Source organism: Callospermophilus lateralis, chromosome 13 (assembly GCF_048772815.1).
Source record: "Callospermophilus lateralis isolate mCalLat2 chromosome 13, mCalLat2.hap1, whole genome shotgun sequence".
In the NCBI taxonomy this organism is placed as follows: Eukaryota; Metazoa; Chordata; class Mammalia; order Rodentia; family Sciuridae; genus Callospermophilus; species Callospermophilus lateralis.
This window is the reverse complement of record NC_135317.1, coordinates 83,671,443-83,697,028: the sequence shown is the minus strand read 5'-3', so window position 1 is coordinate 83,697,028 and position 25,586 is coordinate 83,671,443. Positions and strand designations below refer to the sequence as shown.

Sequence of the window (25,586 nt, the reverse complement as noted above, 5' to 3'; positions counted from 1 at the left end):
AAACATTTTCCAAATGTTCTCCCCTTCCCAAATTCAGCTGAGCAGCAGGGTTTGTACTGTGCACTCCCACCTCCTCCCTGCCAATTCAGCCTCCCTCTAAGCCACCTTCCTATATAGTAACTGCTCCCTGTGGGACAAGCTGACATTCTGAGCCCCAAGGCAGGAAATCCAATGTTCTGTCCTTTTATAGGTCCCATGAAATGCAGAGAACTGTAGGAGATAGTGACTTCCGCATGTCCCCTGCAACCAAAAGAATGCCAGCATCTTCCCCAAGTGACCATTTCATCTACGCATTTGTTTCTTCAATGCCTCCAGCGACGGGGAGGATGTAGGCAGAGAGGGAGGAAAGTAAGCAGAAAGTTAGAAATACAATATATAATCCCTACCATAATAACTTCAAGGACACTGTAATCTCATTGTAGGGAACAAAAAAAGAGGAAGAAGAAACTAAAAAACTAAACTAAAAAACATATCAAAAACAATCCCTAATTTATGTCACTGGGTAAAAGCACACATAAATTCACAGAAGTCTGATCTCTACAAGCTATTGCAACAGGGGAAGTTTTCGTGGAGGATATGGGAATTAAACAAGGCCATGAAATATGAGGAAGATTATTTATAGGACAGAAATTGGGAGAGCATTCAAAAGAGAAAAAAAATGGCCCAAGTAAAGACGTAATAGTGGGAAGAAAAGTTTATATGGGAAAAGAACAGAGATTAGATAGGCCTGACTGGAACAGGCAAAGAATGCTGCCATAATGGGATATAAAGTGGGTAAACAAAGCAGAGGGCTAGAGGATGGATTAAATTGCTCAAGTTTCTGTGAAAATTAAGGCAGAGTAGAAGAGCCTTTCAGAACTCTGTGATTTAGGCCTGAGCTATAGTTTCCTCAAAACTATTTCCTGCAGCTTGTGATTATTGCTGGCTCCCACTTACTGACTGGAAGGCATCTGTATGAGACTATTCCATTGATTGGGTGGCTTATAAACAGCAGAAATTTATATCTTGCAGTTCTGGAAGCTGAGAAGTGTGAGATCAAGGTGTTGGAGGGTATGGTATCTGATGAGAATCTGCTTCCCATTTTTAGATTTTGTCTTTTTTTCTGTGTTCTCACATGATGGAAGGGACATTCCTGAGGGCTCCACCTTTGTGACCTGAACACCTTCCAAAGGTCCTATGTAGTGATACCATCATCTTGAATTTCAGGGAGACACAATATTCATAACATAGCAGGACTTTTTGTCAAAATGTAGCAACTTTCCTTAATGATGCTTTTATCTTCAATAATAAATCCTCAATCATATTCTTAGACTTATTCTTCCATGAAGGAACTCAAACCATGTAGATGGTTCATTGCTATAGTGAGTGTGGCGGGGGGGGGGGGGGGGGGTGTAAATAATACAATGCAGACAAAAAGTTTTTCTTGAGCAAACACTTGGAGAAATTTGCTCTGTTAACTCTCCTATTAAATATGCATATTATTTAGCCCAGGTTTTGATTTTTTTTCTAATTAAAAGTTTTCTCTACACATAGTTTTGTTTTGAGCTCTTTAAAAAAAAATCATTCAAATTCCTTCTAATGTTCTTATTCATTAATTAACATTTCAGGCCTGTGATGCTCTTTCTCTGTTTCTATCAAAGGACTAAAGACATGTTTTATTCTGGGAAGGTTTGAGAATAATCGGTTTAAATCTCCCTTCCTTTAAAACAAATAAACAACCAAACAAAAAATCCTGAGCAAATTTCCTGGATCATCAGTCTCTGGCGAAATAGACTAATGTTATTGTTCATTATCTTAAAGCACATAAAATGGAGAAACTATGTAAACTCACTTTAGAAAATGTCCCAATTGAGTAGATCAATACAAAATGTGTACTATACTGAACGGTGGGCAGTCTGAACATATCTATGACTAGTGGGATCTACTTTCAGAGCCAAGGAAGCCAGATATTATAAAAGCAGAACCTTTACTGAAAGACATTAGCCCAGTGCACAGGAACCTCAGGAATCAGATGGGCAGGATTCCCATGGCGTTTCTTCCTTCATGGAGATGTATCCCCTCTGACTTGGGGCTCTAGTGGTGATGGGAAGGATTCACCATCCAGTATCTCTTTAATCCTAACTATCAGTAGTTCCATTACTTCCACTTTATAGATGCAAAAACTAAGGTTTGAAGTAATTAAGTGATTGATTGAAAGTCACTTAGTTAATTCAAGCTTAAATCCTCATTTCGCCCCATCCAATATATAATTCTGGGTTTCTAATTTGTTAAATGAAACCTTTAAAGGTCTTTTTTTTTTTAACCAGAAAATTTTAAAAGTGTTCCTATTTCTTAAATTTAAAATGAGTTTTTAAAAATAGATACAATTACACATAGTTCACAAAAATACAAGGTTTCCATGAGACCAACAATGCCCAAGAAACAGTGGATTTTTTTTTTTTTTTAAAGAACAATTCTAGGAGCAAAAGAGGAAGAAAATGGGAAAGAGATTGTAAAATTTGCTGTGTGTCCTTAGCAGGATCTGTATCTATTTATTTTTACTATTAAGTCCTATAAATGCTAGAGTTAATCACAGCTGGCAGTATGTAAATTATCTTAATTTGCAGCTTCTTGAGGTTGAAGGTTGTGTTTGTTTGGCTGATTTAACCGTATTGCCACTTAATTACCAATATAAATGCTCTCAAATTATAGAAACCAATATAAGCATCTCAATTTAAAATTTTATTTGCAGAACCCAAAGTAATGACATTGAGCTTCACATTCACCTAGTGAGGTGAGCTGAAGAGATCTGGCTTCTGTACATAATTGCGTATTATTAGTCTTCTGCCTGAAACAGAAGTGAGTCTTTCATAGGATTTCAACATGACTGGGGAGGACAAGCCATTCCTCCTCCAATGGAAAAAAATATGTGCACCTGTAGAAAGAGACACTCTGGGATGTAAAGGGCCTGGGAATAGGTTACAAGGGCCATGAAGGTGATTCGTAGTCACATATGGCAAAGCATTTGAGCAGGGAGCTCTACCTCTTTGAATTAAATATTCTTTGAGGGAGAGTAGGTTGTATCCTGAGTGTAACTCACATAGTACTGTTGGCAGAACAGAGTATAACAAAGACACCATCCTTGATTTCATTCCCTTTTAAAGACTATAAACTAATTTACTCATTCCAATACCTGCAGACTGCATTCATAACCACAAACTCCAACTGAGTTTTCTTGGTTCAGAGAGGGCTAGATTAGGCCTGACACATAGGTCTATAGATATCTGCCTGGAAAACATTTCAAGTATCACCTAGGTGTGTCAGGACTGATCATCACTCATATGGAGAAGTTCCACATTTGTTTTACAATGCCATCTAATTTGTCAGTTCAGTTTAAAACAATTTGAGTACCTAAGGATCTTTATGAACGCAGAAGCTAACAACATGAAGGGAAAATGGAAATGGTATGTTGTTTGACTCTAGCTTTCTGTATATAGGAAAGTGCAGGCCTTGAAATCATATCTTAAGTTAAAAAAAAAGTGTGATATGTTATGAACTGCAAAAGTTCATGGCAGAGAACATGCCAATTCGAATTTTTGCTCCATAAGATTAAAAGTATATCCTTACAAATAAAAGTAGTTAGATTTTTAACATCCTATACATGGTTACTGCTGTCTTACTTGATTTTGTAAATGGGAATATGGGACAACTTTTCTCATCTGACTTTCTATATGCAGTAATGTGCCATTGCAATGAGACAAGTGCATTTATATACTGTATCACAATCCTTATCAACAGGCGTTTATTTTTTTAAATATTTATTATTTGTAGTTGTATACAATAACTTTTATTTATTTTTATGTGGTGCTAAGGATTGAACCCAGGGCCTTGCACATGCAAGGCGAGCGCCCTACTGCTGAGCCATAACCCCAGCCCCTCAAAAGGCGTTTATTGAATTCAGGCACTGTCCATGTATACTTTATATACTTGATAAATAATAATATTTAATTTTTTATGTAGTGAAATGTGTATATTTTCCTATAAATAATGTTCAGGTCCCTTTTTAATATTACATTTATTAAAAATTATTTTAAAAGTCAGTGTCTCAAAAGGAGTAAAAATCACTCTGCAGTTCTCCAAAACTCCAGGAGTCAAATATGAAAGGCCTCTTTAGTTTGCCCCCAAAATATTCTTCTTTATCCTTATAAAAACATGAACTCCTAGAGTTAGTCAGAACAAAGGAACCAATGCATTTTAGGGAACCATGTATAAATACTATGATACCCAAAAGAATTAGCTTCCATTACTGGGAAATTGGGAAATGGATGTATAGTTTTTAATTATGAATAAATTTCAAACTTTCCATCAAAGTCAAATTATGCTGATGTTAGTCAAATCTCCTGTAGGCATTGATTCAAGAACCTGCTGATGGAGTAAAAATACACAGAAACTTGTTAACAAGAAGTAAAATTATCTACATCTCAGCAAATAATGCCGAAGTGTCATATAATATGCTGAGCTCAGGCAGCCCATGGCCAATGGAAGAGCTCTCTCTTTACTTCCCTGTTAATATTTACAGTTGGAAGCAATACATGGCTGCAATCTAAGTGCTGCACCTAAAAAGGGAGTTGATGGCTCGATACCTTGTTTTCTGACACTGTGAAGCACTGAAATAGCTACCTTCTTAATCATCGCCTGCTAACGTTGTGTTAAAACTGGAGCGAGCATAGCACATGGCTGTTTTATACAAGCAGCAACCCTGGGAGGTTGTCTACATTGTTTAGTTATTTTATTTCTTGATAGACATGCTGGGTGTTAAAAGCACAGGACTGAAAGTTGTGAATTATGGGTCCTTTTCTTTGTTCTCCTGCTGAGTTTTTCAGCATTTACGCAGGCAGGCACTGTAGAGACAGCTTACTGCCCAGACACCCACTGTGTGCTGGGCACCCTCCTAGAACTCACCAAAGAAGCCCACCTACCCATCGGCATGCTTTACTGAAGCTTGTTCTCACGTGTGAAGCCTTCAAGTAATTAAACAAACTTCTACAAGCAGGGAAATGCGACTGGCTATAAAAGCACTGTACACAGAAAGAGACATGAAATATAAAATAACCACTGATTCTCTTCTCTCCATGAATAAATATGCCAACTAAGGGTGACAATTGAAATTACAGAGTAGATTTGGGGTTCCATCTATACAGTGCTCTACTTCACATGCCCCAGGGCAAAACCAAACAAGGGCTAACAATTTAGATGGCAAGTCTGTGGCTTACTAGCTGGATGAATTAGGATGAATTGCTTAAATCCTCTTTTAGATAATCACTATCTCCTCGGATGGTTGTGAAAATTAAAACAGGGTGAGCAAAATGCTGGGAGTATACTCAGTCTTCAGTTTGTAATGACTTTTCTCTTTTCCCTATATACCACATTTTAATTTAGAAAAAGGATTTTCCAGAAATGATTCCTTTGTAGAAAATGAACTAGATGTTGGAAAAGATTAATTGCCCAGATAGAATGCACAAATAAGCAAAGACCTCGTTGTCATCTTTGTAGCAAAATTAATATATTTATTGTGGGTTCCTGAAACTAGGAAAAGGGCCCTAAAATTATCAGCTAACATCTTTTAAGAGAACAATGAAACCATGTGAAACAAGACCAACTTCTAAGAACCATTAGGAATAAAAATGCCTTTTAGGACGGTGCTGATTTCTGCTGGGGTCTACCACCACACAAAGAAGAGTACTTGGACGGAGGTGAGCCCTGTCGTGAGTGACTGCTTTTCTCTCAACTTCTCTCTGCGAAGTTGTAGCTACTCCTTGTGAAGATGTTGAATCGTAGCAGATGGCTTCCTTTTACACCCAGTGCTGTCAGTGGAATGTAAATGTGTCTCCTCACAACACTGAAAATACCGAGGCTGTGTGTTTAATCTGTGCTGTGCTAGCAGAATGACCCTGAAAAGAACATGAGCATGGAGCACGTTTGGAGAATTGGCATCTATCCTTGTAAACAGGATTGGGGAGGATTTTTTTGAAACCAGTGACTAATCACGATTTTTTTCCTGCGGCTCCTAACAGCCATGTCCCTGAGGACAAGTAATCTAAATGGTGATTGAATAGAAAAGTTATAGACCCAAGGGAAATATTTTTTTTTAAAGGGGCAGGGAAGGGAGTGTTATTCTGGGGTGTGGGAAAAAAGAAGAGGGAATCGTGATGAACCGCAAAATCGAAGAGGCTGAGTTTATCATTTGAATTCTCAAAGTTCCTTTGGGAGTTAAGGAAACAAAATTTTCCTAGGTTTTAGATTATTAAAGTTAGGAAGAGGAATATCTTAGCAATTACTTCAAAAATTCAGAAAAAATAATGTAAATAATTCAAATGTCAGTATGACATAGAATATGAGAAAATACCAAAATTGACAAGATTATCCAGAAAAAGAACCTTATATTTTGAGAATTCTAATAAATTGTAAAACCAAAATATAATAAAGCACTTTAGCCGGATCATCTAATTTCCTCTTAAATAAGTCTCTGAAATGGGTAGGAAGCAGGGAATGTGATTTTCATTTTATTAAAACAGCCAATGGTAAAGAAGAGTTTTTATGTAATTTGCCCTGTGAGCCTTTTTTAGGAGAGTATCAAACTTCCTAATGCCTCTATCTCCCATCCTTTCTTGGGCAAGGACCTCTTTTTAAAGAAGGTGGAGACGTTATGCATACATATTTACTTTACATATTTTATATAGACTTAGAAATCCCAAAATATAAAGTAACCATTTTGCCTATATTGTCTGAACTAATTTTATAATGGCTTGTAAATTCTGTGCTAAATCTTTATGTAGAGAAAGAGCGATTTTAGTTTGGCAGTACTTTTAAGCTAATAGGAAAATGCTGTTAGACTTTATTTTGGTCTCCTCCAAGAAGGAATGCTTAGTACTAATATAAATATATCTTTCCCCCTGTCATGTGTTTGGGTACTTAGTAAATGGCTAGGAAAGTGAAGCAATGTTTTGTTTGTTTTTTTGTTTGCTTGCTTTTTCCCCTCCTGCTAACTTTGAAACTTACAGAGTTTTCCCCAAATGGCTTATTTGGAATTTGAAAGCCCAACTTCAGAAAGACTTTTTTTTTTTTTTTTTTTTTGTATCTCTAAAAGTAAATATTATTTCAACAAATCCTCACAGTGTGAAAGTTTTGGTTTTTGCTAGTTTTCAGGTACCTTGATGATTTCGGTTGCTGCTGTCTCATAGATTCTGGTAATGCTCACTTCAGATCTACCCAGCCATAGCTCCACAAGATCCCTCTCTGTTTAGACATACCGAGTCTAAAACTCTTTGGAAAGGAGAAGGCTGTGCAGTGAAAGGCTTCCCATTAAAGCATGGTGTGTGTGCTTCATCTTCCGTGAGGCAGAGTTTAAAACTGGAAGTCTGATAATTTGATGTAAACTGACAGTGACAATAAAAATGGCTACTTCTGAGATTATTTAAGGGAAGGAGCAGGGTATAGACATTCATCAACAAAACAGCAAAAGAAAGGGTTTTTATTTCTAGGTTTGCTTTTTAAAATAAGAATGGAGTCAATGGCACAATAGATTATATAAACAAGGACTTCAATGACAAGCTGTCAAAGTTAAAGTAATATATTTTACATGGGTGACCTGACGCCACACTTTATCACCTACGCTAGGGGAAGCCAATTTGAGTCTGGTCGATAAAATGCAATCTCCAGAATTGGGCCTGGGGCAAAGCTGGCATGGCATGGCGGGGCATGATGACCTGGCATCCACTTTTGTTGGATGGGACACAGTGGGAGTTGGCACTTCTACCATCTGGGGTTCGTCTGGTATTTAAGCTCGATTTGATAAATAAACACTTGTGCAGGTATGTCAGAAGGGACAACACAGTTGGCTTTGCTCCAGTGCAGTTTATGCTCCGGTAATTTAATGCAGGGCTGAGGTATAAATGGGACTAGTGATTCAAAAACTGAATTTACTGCAGTCTCACAACTGTTGAAAATTAAACTACATGTGCTGCAAGTTAGGGGTGACTAGGGTATCTCATTATAGGAGACTGTTTTTTTCAGAGACTAGAATCTTTGTTGAATTACAGAGGGAAGTACTTGAATGTAGACTTGGACCAAATAATTTTCTGATAAGTTGACCATAAATCCTCAGTAAAATAAGCTTGGTGTTCTCAGCATATCTATTGGCTTTTTGATCATTTTTATGGCTTTCCTTTTACTGGTCAAATTATCCTTATATGCTTTTAAAGCTCCTCTGACATGGATTAAGTCAACACAAACCAATAGACCTTCATTACTTTGGCAACTGGTTTTGATTTGGGGGCAATAAATACAATGACACAGACTAGATTACCTTTGCCGAAGGAATATGTGATAAGCCATAAGGATGTCAGGGATCTGGCATCTTTTTCCTGTGTAATGTGGGAATGAATGAATAACAGCTTTTAACCAGCTGAAGAAAGTTGGAAAGAAGAAAGAAATCAGAATGAAAAAGTGCCATGGTTTGGGTTTTAGGTTAAAAATGGTGATACCAGTAGATCATGAGAAAGCCCACGAATACACAGTGAGTGCCTGATGCTGCTTGGCACTGGTAGTCAAGGTTCAGGGCAAATAGGTGAGGGAACTGACATCTGATGTGACCCATACCTTAGTATCTGGAAGGATAGATTTGTCCATCAATGGGAATAAAACTTACTGTGTGATTAAAGTATAGAGGAAAGAGAAATCAGAAAGGGCTAGAATAGCCAAGGAACGGATAGTGGGAGAAACAAGAACTGCATATTTTGGGGGCTAAAGAAACTTTTCATTATAAAAATCATTTTTTAAATACTATTTTCCAAATATATTCTGGAATAAAGGCTCAAATCTTAACAGAGTCAAGAAGAAAGGTAGAATGAACACATTTACCCTTCACCCACACGGACCAAGTTTTAAACACTTTATTATCTTTGCTGTTTCGTTAGTTACATACATTTTTTGCTGAATCATTACAAAGTAGGTTGTAGACAACATAACATTTTTCTATGTAATTTTTCGGTAAGCATATCCTAAGAAAGAAGACTTCTTTCTAGAGTTACAATGCTACTATCATATTCAAGGAACCTAACATTTCATAAACTTTCCATATTCAGGCTTTTCCAATAGTTCAAATAGCATCCTTTTTTGAATTATTTTTAATCCAGGATTTGATCAATTGCATTTGGTTATCAGTTGTTGTGTTTCAGTATCTTGTAACCTCAAACATTCCCTCTGCCTCCTTTTTTTTAATATTTATTTTTTAGTTGTAGTTGAACACAATACCTTGATTTTATTTATTTATATTTTATGTGGTGCTGAGGATTGAACCCTGGGCCTCGCCTGTGCTAGGCAAGCGCTCTACTGCTGAGCCACAACCCCAGCCTTTCCCCCTGCCTTCTTAATTCATTAAATATTCTCTTCCTTTTTAAATTGTGTATAAAAAAATTTGCATATTTTTCAATCGCCTCCTCAAAATATACCTACTATGGAAGAGATGGGGTATAAAGAAACTCAAATCTTTCCTGTGCTGTAAAAGAAAGATTAGTAGAGAACTTTTGGCATGTACACAGAAGAAGAACCAAAATAATAAAGTTGATGTGTTTCCTGTAACTGGTCCAAGTCAAATGACTAGGAAAGAACCAGCAGAGAATGTACATGAAATGGGCTTCCACCTCACTTCCAACTCCTCCTGAGATATTGTCTCCATGGTTACCTGCCCAGGTTCCCTAAACACCTTCCAGGTTGAGCTGCCACTCCCCGCTTCCACCTCTTCATCTGTAACGGGCTCACCCTGCCAGACAAGCAGATGTACCAGTACCGCTGTCATGCTTCTTGTTCCTCTTAAAGCAATGGGACCATGGGTGTTGTCATCTGCCTAATGCTCCTTCCCAGCCCTACTTATTTATTTATTAAGAGATTCTCAATAAGTTGCCCAGGCTGGCCTGAAAATTGGAATCCTCCTGCCTCAGCTTCCCTAATCCCAAGGATTACAGGCGTGTGTCCCTGTACCTGGTCACCCTTCCCTTCTTTACCTCATTCTCCCAGCAGCTACCTTCCTCTCGAGGTTCACCAGGAGGTCTTCCTTCCTTCCACTTGCCTTCCTTCCTACTCACCTCCCACCTTACGCAGCCCACAAGACAATGGTTGTTTGTAGCTGTCCCCACCCATACACACTACTATTAAATAGAAAGGTTTTTTTTTTTAAGACCATGACCTTCCTTTCAAGTTCCAGACCTCCAGAAACTTCTATGTCTGAAACTTTGAAGGCATTCAATAAAGATTTATTGAATGAAAAAATGCATGAATAAGCAAAAGAATGAATTCACCACCAATACATTTTCTGGGCTATACAGGACTCATGACTGCAAGGAAATTAATAATGCATTTAACAGAGCAATGAGCATTACAAGTGTATGAGTCAATAACAATTGATTAGCCACTTTGTGCAAAGCTCGGCATTTTGTATTATTGGAAAGTTCCACAGTAAATAGATAAACAGGTACTCTTTTCTTACAGTCCTAAAGGGAAAGGGTAGAATTTGGCTTAACTCACAAAGAACAGTAGCAGCACTTCAAGTGTACTTTCCATGTCATACATCCTTGGCTACAGGTCTTCCCAATTACTTGCTGACACTGGATATTGCTGTATCAAGGAACTAGAGAGTGTAGAGTCACAAAGACTTCCTTGGGGGTGCTTTGCAAACAGGAAGGAAAGATTGAGTAGTGCTCTAAAAAGAAGAGAGGTATGGTTGAATAAATGGCATGTTTCATGATGGAGAAGTGGCATTGGCAGAATTAGGTGATTCCCGCTGAGAAGTGGAAAGAGGTGCTTTGTTGGAATGGAGGTAGATGGACTCTGACAGATAATAACCAGATGGGAGTTCATTAATAAAAAGGATCAGCTTAAAGATTAGAAATGTTGGTTTGATATGTTTGGGTTAGTTTCCACGGACTTCTAAGTCTGGTAATCAAGGTTTGGCTTTCATTTCCTTTTTTGTTATCGTTTAGATATGAGGTGTCCCTCAGAAGCTCATGTGTGAGAGAGACAGTGCAAGAAGGTTTAGAGGTGAGATGATTGGGTTATGAGAGCCTTAACCTAATCAGTGCATTAATCCCCTGATGGGATTAACTGTGTGGTTGGAGAAGGTGAGTCCCTAGGGGCAGGCCTTGGGGTATATATTTTGTATCTGGTGAGTGGAGTCTCTCTGCTTCCTGATCATGTGAGCTGCTTCCCTCCACCACACTCTTCTGCCATGATGTTCAGCCTCACCTCAAGCCCCAAGGAATGGAGCTGGCTGTCTGTGGACTGAGACCTCTGAAGCCATGAGCCCCCGAATACACTTTCCTCCTCTACTATTGTTCTTATTGAGCTGGATGGAGGGTGTAGATTCTAGGGGAAGAGAAAGTAGCTGGAGGACTATTTAATCCTCAGGAAAAAGATAGCTAATGACCTAGACCAGGATTATGACTGTGGGGATGCAAAAATGTGAAATGTGGGTGGAAGACTCAAGTGGGAAAGGGTCTGGGCACAGGCTAGTGAAGACATGAGGGATCAGGGTTGAAAGCTCCAGGTGTTTAGTAGCTCACAGCGCCATGCAGTTTACACACTCAGAATCTTGGGTTAGCAATGACTCTTTTCCAAAATAAAACAAAGAAAGAAAAAGAAGAAGAAAAGGGAAAGGAAGCAAGAACATCCACAAAACTTTCTGAAACCAAGATGGGCCAAGAGCGTGTCCATGAGTTTCACCTAACCCATGAAAAGAATGATTCGAAGGTAGAAGATCACAACTGGCTGCTGCTACTTTATTGCTTAATCTTCACAGGCAGTTCCTGCTTGGGTCACCAGGTGATGTACCTGCCCAGGATATAAGGGGCAGAAAAAAGGTAAACACAGATTATGTCTAATTTCACAAAGAGGAAAATACCCAACCATCTCTGTGCCTGCTTGGTGCCTCCCTCAGTTGTGTCCTTTCTTATCTACCACACCAGTGTTCCTCAACAGTACCTCAGAGATAGCACCTCCCCTGCAGGCGATCCAGAGAGCAAAGGCTTCCATTCCTCTGTCAGACACATGCCAAGGTTTTTATCAGGTAAAAAACCCCAAGAGAAAGAAGTTCTCAGTGGATCAAGTCCCTAGCTGGCCGTGTGCTGCTGCGCAAGCTCTTAAGCTTTTAACTCCCTGTTGTCAATCACTGTGTCTCTGTGGGACAGACGCTGTTCCAGGTGGTGGGGAGACAGGCGGGAACAAGGGAAGGCAAACAGCTCAGCCTTCACGGAGCTTCCATTACAGTGGGGAAATGGGTAAACTAGACAGATATCAGGGTGCAGAAGAGAAAGCTGGCTGCAGTTAAAGAGGGGGGTCAGAGCAGGCCTCCCTGAGAAGGTGACGCAAAATAGAATGATCTACCTTGTTGGGTTAGCAGGGGAATCGAAGTGGTCTCTGCGTGTAAAACATCTGGCAAACCCCTGACAAAAGGGTCAGAAGAAATGCTTAGCTGTTATCTTTCAATAATAAATTTACAAAACATAATGAAATCTGAGTTTGGACTGCTGGGACTTGGTTCTTGTATGAGAGAAAGAGAGATAATTTTTATTCATGAGTTCTTGGGTTCCAAGGAAAACAATAATATCACTTACACCACCTGCTTCCAGAGAGGAAAAATATGAAGGCAGTGTGTCCAAACTTCTAGCTGCTTGTGTGCTTCTGCCTGCAATCTGGGTTCTAAAGCAAGAAGATGGCTGTGAAGCATCAGGCGAGAACTCAGACCCAGTGCCTGGGCTGGCAGGGCAGGAACCCGTGGGCTCACACTGGATCTCAAGCCAGCGTGGTGCTTACACAGAGCACACGTACAATCATTTGTCAAATGCAAGAACAAATGTGTCGCTTTGTGCCCAATTTCACAGCACATCTCAAGTCTCAATATAATTCAGCTTTTTCCTTAAAGGTCATAAGAGGAAATGTGTCATGCTTGAGTTAAAGTATGAAAGAGGCTAATGGTTTAATTGCACCTAGAATTCCAAATGTATATCTCTATGCTAGCGCAGTTCCTTTATCTCATTTACCTCCAGCGTTTTGACAGGAAATTTTCACAGTCGCTATTCTGGCCTCTTCAGCAGGGCTTTGTAGGGAGATCACATGGGAAGTTCCCAGGACGACACCTTCCAAGCTGTGGTGGCCTGAATTAACCCATCTCAGCCTGGTTTTTCATTCCTGGCTCTCCTTGAAGACCCCCAATCAGAAGATTTTAAGGAATTATAACGATGTGGTGGGAGTTCATGAGACAGACTTTATGTCAGATTCCTTCTTTCTCCAGCAAGGAGTTTCAAATGCTGCCAACTGCAGTTGTACATAGCCTTAGAGAGACTGGGGCTCACCACTGTATTGTTCTCAGCAATCCCAGGGAGAGCTTGCAAGTTTCCTGGGAGAAGCAGGGTGGTGAGATGAAGAGATGGGCAGTGCCCAGGAGAAAATGACTGGCTGCTCTGTGCTCTGCTGCTGGGCTGGGCTCCTGGGGAAAGGCACGTAGCTCTGCCACAGCCTCCTCCTGCATATTCCGAAGCCTTCCTGTCTATAAACACAACATCAGGCTGAATTGCCCCCTCTTTGTCCCAGGACCCCTCCCTCGTCCTCTCCTTGGCTTTTCAATACTTTATTTGCATCCTTTATAACTGTGAAGTGGACAGTGTATTTATGGTTAAAAATTAGCTGCCATAGTGATATTAATTTTAAAAACAGAGTCCTGGCATATATTCAATATTACTATGGAAACGGCTGTTTCTACTAATTCACTGATAAGATACAGTTCAAGGACTCAGGTCTGCGTGGGAGGTTTTCACCATCCACAAAATTGAAGCTGTACTTGTTACAATAGTGATTCCCAAGAACTGCTCTCCAAAGTTAAATATGGAATATTCCTTTCCTTTTTTTCTTGTTTTGTTTTGTTTTGTTTGGGAGATGAGAGTTAAAGTTATCTTTATTTTGTTTTAAATATGCAGATGCAAGATAAATATTCTAAGTGGTGTTTTAAAAACATGTTTAATTTTCCCACTGATCACTAATTCTTATACTAGCACACAGTGTATGCTCATAATACCTACACAATGGCACAAACACATACATCACACACACACAAACTAGTTTCAGAAACTCATATAGAGAAGCTGGACTGCAGCTTGTAATCACCTGCTCATTCAACATCCTAACTTTCCACCTTAAACTGTCTCCACGTATTCCTGTATGTAACTGACATACAGCTGAATTTTGTGAAGGACTTGAAGAAATTCACTCCACTGCAGTGTTTTCCAGGAGCCAATTTTAATCTCAAATATCGCCACTGTTTTTAAACACAAACACATTTCTGCTGATTTTATAAAACCAGGTATGAGAGAATGACCTCAATGGTAGCGGCATCAATTCTTGAATCGATTCTCACTTTAAGTCAAAGCTTTAACATCTTCACTTCCATGCACTGGGAAACGTGAGGTCAATTTTCCCAAGCAGTCTTGTAATGCTTCATATTGGCTGGGGATGGGGGCGGTGGGCGGCCTTCTTTCAATGTGTTTATTTTTTTCACAGTCTTCTGAACACTGTCATCAGCCCTAAATATTATGAAAGGCAGTTTTTGATGCTGAGGATATAGAAATGGGCCCATATGTTTTTCTTTCCAGATAGGTCAGCTCATTTTATCTTTTCAGAATTAGATGAACTGTTCATCAATGTGTGGGTTGTGGGTGTCAGGAGCCCTGAAATCCACACTGGGCAAGGGCAGCCAGCAGGAAAGTTCACTGAATAATAATAGAGAAGGGCAACAGCATAGACCAAGTTCCCATTCTCCACACAGCCGAATGCTATGAATCTTGGAGCAGTTCTGAGACACGAGAATTATTTCTTTTCTATTTTACAGATGGGAAAACAACACATAGAGACCAAATGTACTAAAAATTGACAAAACTAGATACACACCCATTTGTCTGTTTAGCAAATACATGCTGTCTCCAGTCTGCCTTCAGCAGAAACAGTACAGAATCTCTTTTCTGGGATTAAAAGATGCACTGGTGAATGGTTCCAACATACAGTAGTCAGTTAAAAAGATTAAAAATAAGTGCTGATAATTTCACCTCAGAGTGCCATAACATAACCTGGCTTTGGGTTATAGATGGGCCCTAAACCAGTCAAGGTTTCAGTGAACCCATTTTGGGGGAAAACCAAAGTGAAATACTTATTTATTCAGCAGCTCAAGAGTCATATTTTTTAAAAAAGAAATTAACAATAATAATTCAATATAGTTTGAAGCCTGTCATCCTTGAGAAAAATAATTTTACATGATGGTCATTGCTAATATGGGGTATATCTTTTCAGGAAAAAGTTATTCAAAAGCACAGTGTTAGAAGTACCACCCATCCAAACAGGTCTTGTCCCACACTTGGAGGCCTCCATCATCCTCAGTTCACATGTCACAGTAGTTTCAATTATCAAAAGATCCACTCCACGGCTGTACATTTTAAGCATGGTTGAAGAATAGCAGACCAAAAGGAGCCTTTCAACCATGGACTTCAAAGGTAAAGGATCTTCAAGAGGGTTTTCAAAATCCCAATCATTCCACTTGACTCCAGAGCTTAATGACATGCCTTACTTGATACAGCTAAGGGAACTGTCTCATCAAAAACACTATGAGGCCTAAACTTGCAATTTAGGCTTTATAGGTTGGCTCACTGGGTCGTACTGCAAAATCCTAACGAAATTCTAGTTTATCTTTTATAAATAAATAGAATAAGGGAGAATAGTCAATGGTGTGTTAATGGCTACGAATATTTTTATGTTTTGAGAACTTCCTTTAAGTCATGCTTTGTCTATTTCACATCACTTTGTTTCATTTAGTCCCATCCCTTGAAGTGGATATTAATATCTAATTTTATAGATGATGAAAATGAGTCTCTGAGAGATGAAAGAAGTTGCTGGTGTATTCACACAAGTACGTGTCAGGATCATGAATTGAACTCAGGTCTCTCCCTCTATAGACTGGACCCTTAACCACTTCATTAAATGACAGCAATGAGTGGCAGAGATGGAGCTAGATTCTAGCCCTTGAATTTGCTTTTGTTCTTATTACATCTGAGTACAGTAAAGCCTCTTTAGGCAAGGTTCTTGGTTCCTCACAGATCACAAGTGAAAAATCAGCTCTCTGGTGCCTCCTGAATTGTGGCACTCACAGGGACTCTGAGCCTATGCCCAAGAGCCCCTCTTCCTCCCAGGTGCAATGCAACAAATGAGAGGATGCATTTGGACTTCATTTCCCCACTGTCAGCAGTCTCCATCTTAATGAGACAATAAGAGAACAGAAAAGTTTAGAAAACAGAGGCAAGCCAAATCATTTCTGCCTGTCTGTTTGTTGCCACACCCAGCTCACTCATCCAGGATAACAGCTGTACTCCCAAAGTTGACTCCATTTACTGGACAGACTAAGATTAAATCAACAACCAGGGATTTAGGAGTGCATTATCTAAAGGTCTGGAGATAATTCCAAGCGTTTTGCTGGTCAGGTTCCATCTGCCCTTCTGTGTCCCTGACTTTTGATCCTTCAAGGCCAACTCTATGACTCTGTTCATTTTTCCCAGACCAGAGTTATCTTTGTCAATAACACATGTAATTACACACAAAAGCACGACCAAGCAGTATGGAATGGGAATTTGCTCTCTAAAATTGTCCCCCCCCTTCAAAAACGACTGGATTCTGTGAAACTCTTCATGTATTACTCCTAAAGCCCCAATAACTTGAAAATGAAAAGTTGTTCTGACTCAGGATTTTTCACAGCAATATAAAAGAGAAGGGAAGCGATTATAGTATTTCTAATTACCTAATAGCACCATATCCCTGAATGTGCTAGGTGCTTGAAACTAGCTTTTTCTAATGTGAATTCATAGTCTTCCTACACAGGCCTGTTTCTTTTACCATGTCCTGTACCCAACTAATGATATCCCATCCATGTACTAATCTAACATGGGATCCTCAGCCATCTTAATCCTTCTCCTACGCTTGTCCCCAACTCCCGTACAATCTGATGTGGAGTGATGCCAAATTTACCTCCAAAATTCCCCTCATCCACCCTTGCCCTTCAACCCTCACTTCTTGGCTAACCTTAGACCTAGGTCATTCTTTATCTTGACCAATAAATGAACTAACTTTTCTACCTCTAATTTCTTATCTACCTTTACTGTTTCCAATCCTTCATCCTAATATCAGAGACAAATTAATAAAACCCAGATCTGATTATGTCTTGTCCTTTCCAAAACATCTCCAATAGCCCAAAAATGACTACAGGGCGAACATCAGATTTTAAGGTAGTTTCAAATTCCTTGACAAAATTTATCTCCTTTATAGTTTTATCTTTTATCAATGATTTATATCCCTATTCAAACATGGAGATGATGGTCAATACCTTTCTTTGGTCATTTTTGGCTTCTTACTGTTTCACAAATTCTAAGCACTTTTCTATCCCCTGGCTTTTTAAAAATTCAAATGATTTCATCCAAATAGCATTTCCTGCTTATGATCCTTGAACTTTCACTCATATTTCAAAGAACAATCACATACTTCATTCTACTCTTACTCCACCGTATCCCAATACAAATTAATGCACAATCATAACACAAATTTACAGTGCACTATGATTATTTGTATGTGTGGGTGTGTTTCCTCCTTATCTCCTATCCTTAGGATCTGAGTTCCAAGTTCCAAACTTTAATTTATTTCCATATTTTTATTTTCTAGTAATATCCATAGTAAATAGTAAGTATTGTTGAATGAATAGAAAAACTAATGAATATGAGCAAGATTCAGTGGTTAGACCCAAAACAACAGTACAAAGACATCACTGTATTATATTAATTATATAATGATTTGAACCAAAACAGGAAAAATTAAATAACAACAATGAAAACTAAGGATAGCAAAGATATTTAAACTGCATAGAATCTTAAAATGGAGTTTCTGTTTGTAATGGTAGATTGGTTTGGCAATGGCACAGGGACCATAGAGAAAGCTAAGTGGGAAGGTAAGGGAATTTACTCCTATATTTACTCTGCTGGAAATATTTCTCCTAAAAAAAAGTCACTTAAAATTCAAATAGTGACTGCTTCCTGTCTTTACTATTTCTATGCAACTCAATCACAGTTTCATGTACTTATTGCCAAACTGATAGAATTCAGGTTTTCTAAAGAAGGTGCTTTGTAATCACACTGCACCAACATTAAACCAACCATGTGCGACTTGTAAACCCACGAGATCTCAGGATTCGGATCCTCCTGCCAGGGCTCCACCTACAGCTTTCTGTTACTAGATGTTTGGGTTTGGCATTGAACTCATGTGCTTTTTTACAAGCATTCAACTGTCACTTCAAATCCAAATCGCCTGAGAGACTAGTGTTTCAGTCCCTCTTCTCTAGGGATCTTCCCACAAGGCTCAACTAATTTAATTTGCTTCCTTTCCCAAGAAAGACTGTAAAACAACATTTTTTTTTTTAAAGTCTAAAATCAAACTTTGGGCGAGGGAGGGAAGAAACCATAAATAATACAATCCCATGAATTTAGAAATACACACACACACACACACACACACACACACACACGTGTGTTCATTTCTTGACCTTGATGTCACATGAATGACCTTAGTCACTAAGATTAAGACACTGAGTACAATAGATAGTTCACATCATACTCTCTGCCCACAGGAATCAGATGCTAGACAGATGGTCATCTTCACATGATCTAGGAATAAGAAAACCTGGCTGTCTTTTAACACCTTGGTCTTTTTACAATACTGAGTGGTACCAAATTGATCTTGTTATTCTTCACTCCAGGGGAGTTCCATTGTCCTAAGTTAACCTTTGCTCTTGAATTCACTTCTTAACTGTTTCAATCCCTTCAGTTGGCAGATGACTTGATCTCGGACATTTTCACTGCCATTGGCTCAGTGACGTTAGCCCTATTATTCATCCTCTTGCTGGCTGTTGCTGCTTCTATTATTGCCTCCAAAAAAAGGGCAACTCAGGGAACCTACAGCCCCTGCCGCCAAGAGAAGGAAGGCTCTCGAGTGGAAATGTGGAGCATGAGGCAGCCCCCCACGTTGGAGAGGTTGATTTAGAAGCATGGTGCCCCTTTGAGAAAGGGGTTGGCTCACGGTGAACTGATGATTGGACTTGAGTGATTTTTGGACATACCTGGAGACACTAATTCAACTTGGATTGCACTGGAACTGTGAGAAGGATAATTTTGATCTCCTTAAAGATTTTCATAGTGGTTTGACTTGACACCATTGTTTTTTTATATTAACCAATCATTAAACTATGTCTGCACCATTAATTTCAGCCTCATATATGGCACAAACATCTTCCAGAGCACTGTATCTTTTGCAAAAAGCTCCAGTGGCTATTGTTTAAACTCTTTACTCTGCAACCTGGGAACAACGTTTTAGTGTGCCCTTTAGCAGACAACTACCATTTTTTTTTTATACAGGAACTACAGTAACAACAACAAAACAATAGAATACATTTCTCTTTCTATCATGTGGTGAAAGGTTTAATTATATGCCTGTGAATAGATACACAGTCTCATCCTTTAGTCAAGTACTTAGAGAAAGCCATGGGAATGACCCAAGGTCAAAAAGTGACCAAACCATAGAAAAATAACCATTGAAATGTGGATGTTCTTTCTGAGTATATATATATATATATATATATATATATATATATATATATATATATATATATATTGCATTTTGTGGCATTAAATGTGACAAAGCAACCCATGGAAGCATTTGAAGAACATGTTTATGAATCTTTTAACTAAATCATCTCACATTGGTTACACTTAGAGTCCTTTTACTATTTCATATTTTTGTGATACTAAGATTACAGGCATGTGCCACTGTGCCCACTATAGTCTTTGTTCTTTGTAAAGGTTAGTTTAAGATCAAAACACTTTCTAGAAAGTTAAAAAAGCAATAAAACTCAAATTCTCAATTCTGAAAGACTTATTTTTGATAGGTCACCAAAAGTGACATTCCAAGGTAAGAATCCTAAGTGAGATTCATGGTAAGGGTTATGTGTACAGACCATCTATGTGGTATGAGGAGGAAAATCCTAGGCCCTCTATTTATATATTTATCTACACAGTATTTGTTATATTTTTACATATGTTTTGAAACACATGAAACAACATACTACTAAAGTATAATACAAATCAAACATTGAAATACATGCCTATATATTTGGGGTATATGCTCAAACATCTTAATGATATGAATTTTTAAATTTGGTCTAAAATAATCTTCTTAATTACTCAAGGACATAATTCCAGAAAATTCTTCTCTCTTTGAATATCATCAGTTTCCCCACTTTATTGGATCATTCCCTTAAGCATCAAACATGCTGTTCTATGTCCCATCACATAGAATTCACTCCTATGACCATATATCCTTTTCAGTCAAGTATCTGCAAAAGCATTTTCTATCTTCCCTTTCTCTCTTCCAATCTTCTCTTTAATTCAAACTATTTGCCCTTTCTGTCCATCAAAGACTTTCCCATTGCCAACTATAATGGTCAGTACTCCGTCTTCCACTTCTCTGACCTTTCAGAAGAATATGAAATAATTGTCACTCCTGCTGACATACTTTCCACACAATGATACACTATTCTACCTCCTCCTCTTACCTCACTATCAGTTCCTTCTCAGTCTCTTGCTGGTTTCTCCTTGTCTCTTAAATTCTGCTTTATTTTTTCCATATTGTTTATCACTATTTTTTTCTGTTTCCCCTGATTGGAATTTAAGTTATATGAGGAAAAGAACTTTGTTTGTTTTCACTGTAAAACCCTGCACTTACAACAGACCCTAGTGAAAACATAATAAATATTTTGTGGCTAAACCAACAAATAATGAGTGAATGTTGTTTGCATTTGTACCTGCCAACAGCAAAATCCCAGTGTGCCCAAGATGAGTGTGTTCTGTCATTGGATGATCTGGCTCCTAAACTATCATGGCTCTGAAGCCTTCTTAATGTCTTAATCTCTGACTTTCCCCCAATATCTAACTTTGCTTTAAGCGTAAGTTCAAGAAGACAGATGTCTCTAGATGTCTACATTTGGAGTATGCCATGAGACATGTTTATCTTTGTATCCCATTAAAGTTACAACTTCTTAATAGAGTTTTATATGGGAAGGACAAAAAGAGCTGTTGCCTAAAGGAAAAAGAAATAAGTAGCTGAGCTTAAAAATACAAACTAAGATATTACAGAATATAAATTGTCCTTATGGATACTAACACAGGAATAAAGAGGTAACTCCAATAGTAATACCATAAATTTAATTGATCTATTAGTCTGTGACATCTAGGTTTACAGCTTCATGGAAGAATATAGATACATACCTGTGCATGAAGTGAATGCATGCAGGCATGAATAGATGAACAATTCCATGTGGAAACTCCAAGTGTGTTTCTTTACAAATCTTTGCATCCTTGAACAAGTAAAACATTGAATACCTTTATGTGAGAAATGCTTCAAAATTAGCTCTATGGAGTATTTGCACTGAACATCTTTGAAAAATAAACTTCACTTTACATAGAAAAATCTAGGATCTGCCTCACAAATGGTGCAAATGTCCTATCAAATACATTTTGCAATTTATATCCAGATTGGTTTCAAAGATGGTTACAACAGTTTCTGTTATCCTTGTTTGCAATGTCATGTCACCATCCCTCCCATGGAGAGGTGGAATCTGTCTCCCTTCCTCATGAATCAGAGGTGGCCTTGTAATTCCATTCAGCCAAGGGCTCACTGAGAAAATGATATTGTGCCAATTTCAGATCAGGCATTAGAGGCTTGTGACTCCCATTTTCCCTCTCTTGGAAGGCGGTTCTGAGACTGCTATGCTGCAAAGAAGCCTGAGATGTAAATACCCTGAGGAGAGAGAGGTCCAGCCATGCCAGCTGAGCCTGCTGATCCTGATCCGGTCATGCCTGTTGAATGTAGTCACATAGTATGACCCATGTAAGACCAACAGAGAAATAACCCAACCATCATTCAGTCTTATGAGAAATAATAAACCACTGTACTAAGCCAGTAAGGTTTTCGGGTGGTTTTTTATACAGCGGTAATAGGCAAATGAGATGTATCCATTTATGTCAATGAGGCAATCCAAGGCAATATAGGGTACTTCGTTATTTTTTTTTTTTTTTTGGAGTATGAAGTATTCAATTGCCTAGTAACAATAATTAGTACATTATTAATAAAATATGAATATATGCCTAATTTCTTTCTGAGTGGCAAATAAGAATGAGGATCCATTAAATTCAAATATAGGTCCAGGAGGAACTGAGAGTCACAGTGCTCTGGCAGCTATTTGCAGGATTTGGGACTGGGGTGTAAAGTGGACACAGCCGGCTTACTTCCTGCCCCCTGGTGAACCCTGGCCCAGGGCAGCCCCTGTGAAAGGCACAGATGGTGTGTGTTTATAAGGAGTGACAGGAAGGCTCCTTTAAGTGGCCTCTTCTGTGGCAGTCTCAGAGCACGTCAAACCTGTCTCTCTTCCTCCTCCTTAAATTACTACTTGCTCAACAGGCCCTCTATGAAATGGAGATCAAGATGGTCCTACAGTCTGGCCCCCGGAGCAATAATCATTGTTTTTACCAATTAGTGTTCGTGGTAGGAATTGAAAAGCATCATTCATAATGGGTTGAGAGCAGCATAATAATGATGATTATTGGGTTATTAAGGAGGGATCCTTCACTGAGCTCTAACTGTATCACTAGGAGTATGTTAACAAATTTGCCACAATATATACATGATGTCTCATTTAAACCTGCAACAGCCCTTTGAAAGGGAAACTTGTATCTTCATATTAGGAAACTTTGGAGACAAAAACAAACAAACAACAAAAAAACCCTCATAGGTTTAAATTTCTTTCTGCCCCATCTAAATGATCTGAACTAATCTGAAAAATGAGTCAGTCCACTATCTCACAAAGAGTATTATGATAATTATCCCTTAACTGCATAGTATATATTAAGTGCACAATATCTATTATTATTATTCAGAGAAGATGGAGGGTCAGTAGGACAAGTGAAAAACATGGGTAACATTTTGATTGTTTCCACACTCTTACTTGTATGTACCAAACAAACCAAGGGTGTAACAACTTTATTCCTATCTTCTGTCTTACTTGTCTCATGACACATCTGTAATATTAGTTGGTTTACACAAAGGTATTTTTTTCATGTTGTTCTCACACCTCTAAAGTGGCCTCATGATGGAAGTTCCATTAGCTAAAGAAGTTGATTAATCTGTAAGACTGAAATAAACTGTACATATCACATCTTCTTCTCAATAAAATTGCCAGAAAATAAATCAAAAGGCTTCAGGTCTATCAGACTCCCTAAACTTATAATACAGAATTTTTTTGTAGAGTTTCAGTTTATAACCATAATATAACTATCATCTTCATCATCATCATCATCATCATCATCATCATCATCCTCTGCTTTTTAGAATTACTCCTTAAACCTCTTTTGTGAAGGAACCAAGATCATCTACTACCATCATCAACAAGACTGGCCCAGATATCCTGGTTTAAAGTATGCTTCTGATGATGATTAGCTAGCCAACTTTCACCTAGCTTTATGCTCTGCAAGGGTATGATCCAAACCATAAAATTATTCTTAATTCTGGAGTGGATATGACTTTTCAAATTTCAACCTGCTTCCAGTAAAAGTGAAATTTTTACTGCTTCGTATGGCATTGCAGAGTGATGACAAAAAATTCATGTTTTCAATTTAAACCCATTCTTCTGTGATTTAGTATTCAGGCTTTGTTTTATGTGGTTCCAGAAACCTGGGAACAACATCCATCAGATATATTTGGCAGTGCCTGCCTGAAGAGAGCTGCTTTACGAACCAGTTGAAGGGTCTTCTAATATGTTAGGCAAATAGCTCCCTTTGAAAACTGATAAAATCCACATCTTCCAACACTAAAGGGGGCATGTCTTGGAAGAGTTCAGGGTTTGCAGCTTAAGGCTCCTGGCTCAAATTTGAAGCTCATCCATGGTTAAAATAAGACAGACACTGAATCGAAACACACATATGTGTTATTGAAAGTCTGCAAAGTATAAGTGTTTCAGCACTCTGTTTCAATTCAGCCCTTCATGTCATAGATTTGGTTACATCATGGGTTAATTCATTCAGCTCCATGCTCAACATCCACCTTCATATGGTTGATAAGTCTTTTATTATTGGAGTCAGGTGGTCCACAAGGTAGTTTCTATGTTAGCTTTCCCGTAACAGAGATATTCAGAAAACTTATATTGCAAAGTTAGTCTCGTTTTCTAATACCTGCTTTAAAAAGAAATTGCTCTATGTTTGAATGATTGGGGAATGTTTTGATTTTTCAAAAATGAAATAACTAAGCATCAACTATCAAGGGTAGGTTTAATTAAAAAATTTTTTTCATAAAGAAAAATTCATTAAGTCTAACTTAATAACCTTAACTAAAGGCTAATAATAAGTTTCTTTTGTCGGATTTGCAAGGCTGTTCAGTTTCATAGGTCAAGAATATAGACATCCCCACATGAACTCAGGCTCAAATTTTACCAAGAGTACTTGTTGTTTTTCTAGTGCATTATATTTACTTCCCTAATAGAAGGGAAGCCCAAGAGCCCCCTTGATGTGAAATAGTACATGGAATTCAATTCAACATCTCTCCAACTGCCAAATACTAATTTAATTCAATTGAATCTGTAGTTAACAGAGTTTAAGTGGCTCAAGTTGAAGAGAGGAAAGAACAATCAATTTACAAATTATGGACTGTTCATCTAAAACATCTAATGGCCACAGGAGAGGAGATTCCAATTAAGGTAACTTATTTAACCTTAATGTTGTATTGGTAGAATGAGAGGCCTTGTCATGAGGAGGCAAAAAAAAAAAAAAAAGATTAAGAAAACACCATTCAGAATTAGAAAGTCAATCATGATATTATCATCTGAATTGATAGAGGCTACCAGCTTCTTTTTATCTTTTGAAATTAAATACACATTAATTCTACCACTTCTCTCTTGAAGAAACTAGTCAAGCACACCAACATGATAAAAATCACATTTACTTAGATTTACTGGGGTTCCAGGGGTTGATAGGAATATATATATATATATATATATATATATATATATATATATATATATATATATATATATATATTTTACTATTCTGAACATATTAGTAGATTTCACATCTACCTTCAAGTTATTAGGCTAGAGATGAGTCCATTATACAAATATTTGGTTCATAAAAATATATTCTTGCCATGCATTGTTGAGCTTAAATCTGTTTCATAAATATTCTGTTTATTTTTAAAGGAATGATTGTGTATTTTTGTATGGGATATTTATTTCTGTGTTCTTTAATCAAGAAATAAAAGCTAGAAATGATAAAGGTAAGTGAAAAATATTTCAAGATGACAGATCAATGTGTGATTTAGAGCTTAAGGTAGATCCTAAGAGTGTTAAGGAACAAATTTGGTCATTTCCCTTCTACAAACAT

At 38.0% G+C, this 25,586-nt stretch overlaps 1 protein-coding gene across 1 annotated transcript in view; it reads left to right on the top strand.

The window, feature by feature from the left end:
• The window catches only part of Crb1 (crumbs cell polarity complex component 1), a 137,271-nt gene extending 118,125 nt beyond the window's left edge, over nucleotides 1-19,146 (top strand). Inside the window, exon 14 of the mRNA XM_076872932.1 lies at nucleotides 18,931-19,146. Coding sequence (XP_076729047.1) covers nucleotides 18,931-19,146 — 216 coding nt within the window. The remainder of the gene's footprint in view (nucleotides 1-18,930) is intronic.
• The last annotated feature ends 6,440 nt before the right edge of the window (nucleotides 19,147-25,586 follow it).